Here is a 5,752-nt window from a genome sequence, read left to right on the forward strand (position 1 = left end):
AGACTAAAATGGCAAAATTCAAAAGATCCAATACCAAACACCATTCCTAAATTTTGACTGCAATATAAAAATACATCAGTCTTGATCTTTTTTACCCTGTCTATCTGTGGTTGGTATTTATGCCAAACTTTATACTCTACTATTACTACAAGTGGTCTTAAAAACTAATGTCCTGTCAAAGTTATCTGCTCCAAAGAAGGAAAAATGTGGAAAACAAAAAACAGTCTTGGTAAAAAAATAAAAAAGCTTGCTGCACATTCAAACATTTTTTATCATCAAACTTTGTATTAATTATATGAATTTCTCATACTGGCTCATCCATACTGCTAACTCTCTACTGCCCCTCTCATTGGTCTTTCAGCTGCTAGGTCTTCCAGACATTGAAGATGACAGCTTTGAGCACTACCATGCAGACATGGAGGGGGAGCCTGGGTCCGACCACCAGCAGATGGGGGTCAGCCAGCAGTGACGACCCGCTGAGAGGACCCCCGAGCCTGGGCACGACTGCTCCTGAAGACCTGGGCCTTGATACCTTAGCTCACTTAACAGCACACACTCTTGCAAACTTATAGTTGACATGCTGAACTCTCACCACCTTGTTCTTGAATGTTTCAGTGGCTTTGCTTTCCAAAGACTGCACTTTGTTGACCTCCCTCACCCTGTCCTTTTCTAAAAGACATACACAGAAGTTTGCATTTTCACATATGTTAGGACTTCGTATTGACTTCCATTTTAGTATAATGACATTTATGCATAGCCTTACCAACAACCTTTACCCTGACAATTACCAGTATATTTGCAACCCTAAACCCAACCAAAACTGGATTCACACCATACCTCTCAACCTAACTAATAACCCTAAAAAAGGGGGCCCACCCCACACGTAACTCCCCAAAGACTTTTGGCAACATTGGTCCCTATGAGTCCTTTTTGGGTTATGGAGACAAAGACTCATGGGGACTTATGGGGGCATTGTCCCCAGTCGTGTTTTTTTGAAGTTATGGGGACACATGGGGATGTTGGTCCCCCTGAGTCTCTTTTGGAGTTATGGGGACTTATGGGGACATTGGCCCCCCTGAGTCTCTTTTGGAGTTATGGGGACTTATGGGGACATTGGTCCCCATAAATGTTTGTTTTATGGGAACATAGGTTTAATTATACCAAAAGATCCTAATTTGGCTACACAACCAAGTACAAACGCAAACATATATACACAAACATATACACATGCCACTCTTATGCTTTGGGGTTATGTGAGCTGTAGCAATGTATGAGTTATAATCATTCACAGTCTGGTTAGTTAAAGTTCCACAGCACAGCAATATTATATCAGCTTTGTTATGCAGAAAAACATTCAGATGTTACGGCAATACACACCCCACCCTCCATGCCATCCCCAACCTGTGGAGGCGAATGTGGCAGATTGCTAACTTTTTCAGCCAATCTGACATAAATGACGCACAAATAACCAACATCATGGGGGAAAAACTGACAGTTTGTGGCTACGTGAAAGCAAAGGTCTAGCAGGTGCAGGAAAGAGAAAGGGAAGTGAGGAAATAACATGCAGTTAGTTGTGACACAGATTCACGCTAGCAACATCTAACATAAAAACAGTCAAATAGGTTAAGGTGATTCCCTCAATGCAATCATTCCTTTGTGTGGACTAGAAAACTCTACAGCTTTTCCCAGTAGCATGGATCATTTTAAAGTGTTTGTTAATGTTCGTAAAGCTGTGCATCGAAAATCAGTTACAAGTTAAAGATCTTTTTGACCACTGTTACTATCTTAGGACTGTCACAATAATAGCCTGTGCTGCAGCTTTAATCCTTCCTTATTTGGGTGTCTCGTCGCCATGTGACACCCAGCCTCTTGAATGTTGTAGTCTTCCTGTTGGTCCAAGGTGTGCCTCTCTTCCTGGGCACCACCTGAGGAGATAACCCTTGTAAAGCTTCCCAAAATCCCACTCTTTTTCATGAAATGTTTTCAATCTGTTGTCTCATTTAGGGGTTCTTCAGAATAGTCTTACAAAGGACACACCCACACACCCCTGGCGAGCATGGGAGAAAGGGGTAACTAGATACTGTTGACCACCCGGTTTGTGTGGAACGCTATCAGGCCAAAAACCTTTGACTTTCATGTGCCGTCAATGTTTCTACGCCATTTACTGGATTTAAGAGTTTGTGGAAACTACAGAAAATCTGGCTTGCCCTACCATAATAATAATAATAGATGAATAGTGTGCATTACCTGCAAGATCTTTAGGCTTTTAAGAGTTTCCAAAAATTATCTTTGTTTGTAAAAATTTCTTAACATTTCCTAACTCATCCAGCATGTCAGGTTTGGATGTGGAGGTGTGATTAAAGCAAGTTAGCTACGTCTGACATACATGGAGTTGATGATTACATTAGCAACTGGGGCCATGACATTGGTGCATCATAGCTTCCTACACGAATAACTATTAGATGAGCTTAAAATGACAACATATTGTTTTAAAAATTCATTAAAATAAAAGCTTGGGGCCCCTGAGTTTCCCTTGTTTCTTAGGTCTATCCAAGTCAGTAATGTTTCTTGAGTGGTTGGTTGAAGGCAAATGTTGCTGATGTGTGCTTAACACACAGACAATATGCAAACACGTTGTTTCACGCAAACAACATATATTTAACATATTAGTCACATGAAAAGTTATGCGTTTTTGACCCCTCTGGCCTTCCATAACACAACTTTCAGTTCAAATATCAGTCAATGCACTGCAAGACTTCCTTTTGCTTTCTACAGCTAGGTCAACACAAAGGACTAACGGCTCCTCTACCAAGTTACTTTGACTGTAACTGTTTTATCATCATCATCATCATCATCATCATCATCATCATCATCATCATAATTTGCCTGTTTGAATGTTTTCCATGCAGTATATCCTCTGTCCTCTGATGTGTGTGACATTGGTCAATAAACGGTGTGAACTGAGAGTCTCTCGCCGGTGTGTTTGAGTGTTATTGGGACCAAAACGGACACGAAGGGACTTTCAGGTTCCAGTTGAGGACCCTCGACCTACTGCTCAGCCAACAGCCTGCTAATGTTATTGGAGCTGACGTCACGTGGCACCTGACGTGCAGCCTCGCGGAGCTGCGTCAAGGAGGAGGAATAACCGGATGTAAAGGTTGGCTTTCAAAATAAAGGTATAAAGGTTGGAAAGAGTGCTCACAGTAGTCCAACTTCCATTATTTTCCTACAGTTTTTATACAGATCCAAATTTTCCAAACATCACATGATGAGCACTTTACATAATTACCACATTACACAAGAAGCCATTAGTCATGATAAAGAAAGTGAAGCGTACAACACAACTTTATACCAATGCTATTTTTTTTACTAAATTTGGGGCTTTGTATAGCCACTTTTAAATGGAATAACATCCTTCTGTTATATATTCAAACAGTTTTTTATTTGCAAGTTGTCACACTTCATTTAATAGTATCTAACCAACTTTGATTGCCCCTTGCAGGATGCAGGTGTAGTTTGTAAAGTTACAGGTAATGTTTCATTTTTTTTAAAGTCAGAATTTCTTTGTGTTTTTAATTCATTTATAAATGTCACAGTTTCAAAATAATATTTTATTAGCAAGCTAAATATTTAGTTTGAAAACTAAATATCTCACTCCAAATTAAATATTTTGCTAGCAATTAGCTTCAAACTAAATATTTAGTTAGCAATTTATTTTCAATTATTTCCAAATTAAATATTTAGACAAGGTAAATATTTATCCTCCAACTTAGCTTGAAAATATTTAGTTACCAAGCTAAATTTCTAGCTTTTAGTTAGCAGATTAAATATTTCGGTTCAAGGGAAATATTTATTCAGCAAGCTATTATTTAGCTTTAAACTAAGTTTAGTTTGAAGCAAAAATATTTAAAGTAAACTAAATTTAATTTGAAGTTAAATAATAGCTTGTTGACTAAATATTTAGTTTCAAGCTAAATATCTAGTTTGAGGCTAAATATTTAGCTTGCTAACTAAATACTAACATCTGGAGGAACGGCAGTGGTCCAGAACCCCAGAGAGAAAATGTTGCCAGGATAAGAGACCTAAACTTCCAAGTCTTCACTTTACTGTTCACGTTTCCATATTTAACGCTTTTATTTTGAAAGGGGGACCTTGTTTATTTGACTTCTATAAGTTCGCTTGACTTAAGCGCCCCGACACAGAAGGTGGGGGAGGAGGAGGGCAATCCCTGCTTTTATTTTTCCTTCCCCACGGCCGCTGTTGAGCTCAAAAACAAACTTGGACCAGACAAGCTTTACGCAAACATTTGCGTTCCTGCGTTCGGCTGCGGCGCAGGGAGTGGAGGCGTGGAGCTCATTAGAGTTTTTTTTTTCCTTCTTCATTTCTTTGTTGAAAAAAGGGGAAGGGTTCCGTTAACGGAGGAGAAAAACAGAATAATTGAATATCAAGTTTAGTGTGCTGAGAGTACGCACTTGACGCACGGAGCGCACCGTAGGAAAAACTCCTGAGATGTTGGATCACCTCGACGGTCTCGCCCTGCTCCAGCGTGTCTCTTATTTCCTTTGTTAGTGTCAGCTCTTCTGAACTCACCGTGGACATGTGTCGCGGCTGAAATACGCCAAACTTTCCAGCGCAAAACAACAACAACAACAGCAGCAAAACCTGTAAAAAGAGACCGGCATGGGGGCCAAGCAGAGCAGCCCCGCTTTTGACAGCAGAACTCGGGCTTACTCCAGCTCAGACCTCCCGTCTGGAAACTCAGCCGCGGCGGACGGGATCACGGGGTTTAGGTACACAAACGGACCCGACGGCCCGCGGATCCGGTACACGGGCGGAGGGCCCACCAACTCCGGGATGAGGATCCCGACCGGCAGAAGGTCGGGGTCACACCATCAGGGTCTGGATGGCCCAGACAGGGATGAGGGGGAGCTGCCCCCAGAGGCTCACCGGCTGTTCATAGGGTCCTTACCGTCTCACCTGTCCCCTCGCCTGCTCGGAGGTAAGGTCCCCGAGCACAGATTGCACAATCATAACAAAAACAATCTTTGGAAGACATAGAGGGAATCTAATTTACATAGGGAAACTGAATGTATATCTGCCTGGTGCATCGTTTTACGTCAATTATTTGACCTTTTTCACTCTAATCTGTACTTTGAGCAACCGTACCTCACAATACTGCTGTTTTTTATTTATTTATTTCACGGAGTAGAACTGCATCTACTTCCTGTCTTTATAATTTGCTCAACACATTATATCAGATGTTTTGACACTGGTGGTTTAAAGATTTTAAACAAAGTCCTTTGAGTATCATTAGTGATCCATGACGCTTCATTAGTTTCTCACTCAAATATTTCCAAACTGCTGAATTTGACTTTCTGTTAAGGGAGAGAAAAGGGCTAACTTTGTTTCAGCCAGCTGACCTGCAGAGGAATGCAACAGGTGGAGGGGTCGGTGCTGTGTTTAGTCACTCTAGCGTCACATTAAAATAATTTTAAACCATAGGAAAACCTGCCCATTTTGTAGCCTTTGGGACCGTTGATGTAATAAGATCTCACACCCAGAAACTTTGGGATATTAAAATGACATACTTTATTAGTCAAAGTGAATCCAGTCTTAAGAACACGTCCAGACATGTTGGTGAATAGTTTAAGCTTGTTTTATATGTATACGGTTTAGCTTACTTTTTTTTTTGGGGGGGGGGGGGTTATTTGGGAAAATTTTTTTTTTTTTTTGTTTTTTTTCTTGTGAAATA

General features: G+C 40.7%; 2 protein-coding genes across 2 annotated transcripts in view; both read left to right on the forward strand.

Moving 5' to 3' along the window:
* mturn (maturin, neural progenitor differentiation regulator homolog (Xenopus)) overlaps positions 1–2,966 on the forward strand; it is a 27,108-nt gene extending 24,142 nt beyond the window's left edge. The window contains exon 3 of the mRNA XM_015053305.1: positions 357–2,966. Coding sequence (XP_014908791.1) covers positions 357–469 — 113 coding nt within the window. The 3' untranslated portion in view covers positions 470–2,966. The remainder of the gene's footprint in view (positions 1–356) is intronic.
* Positions 2,967–4,192: 1,226 nt separating this feature from the next.
* Positions 4,193–5,752, forward strand: part of LOC106960289 (E3 ubiquitin-protein ligase ZNRF2) — a 17,124-nt gene continuing 15,564 nt past the window's right edge. The window contains exon 1 of the mRNA XM_015053311.1: positions 4,193–4,999. Within this exon, the coding sequence (XP_014908797.1) occupies positions 4,681–4,999 (319 nt within the window). The 5' untranslated portion in view covers positions 4,193–4,680. The remainder of the gene's footprint in view (positions 5,000–5,752) is intronic.

The sequence above is a fragment of the Poecilia latipinna genome, unplaced genomic scaffold (genome assembly GCF_001443285.1).
Source record: "Poecilia latipinna isolate Pla-1442-1.1 unplaced genomic scaffold, P_latipinna-1.0 Scaffold1174, whole genome shotgun sequence".
Classification (NCBI taxonomy): Eukaryota; Metazoa; Chordata; class Actinopteri; order Cyprinodontiformes; family Poeciliidae; genus Poecilia; species Poecilia latipinna.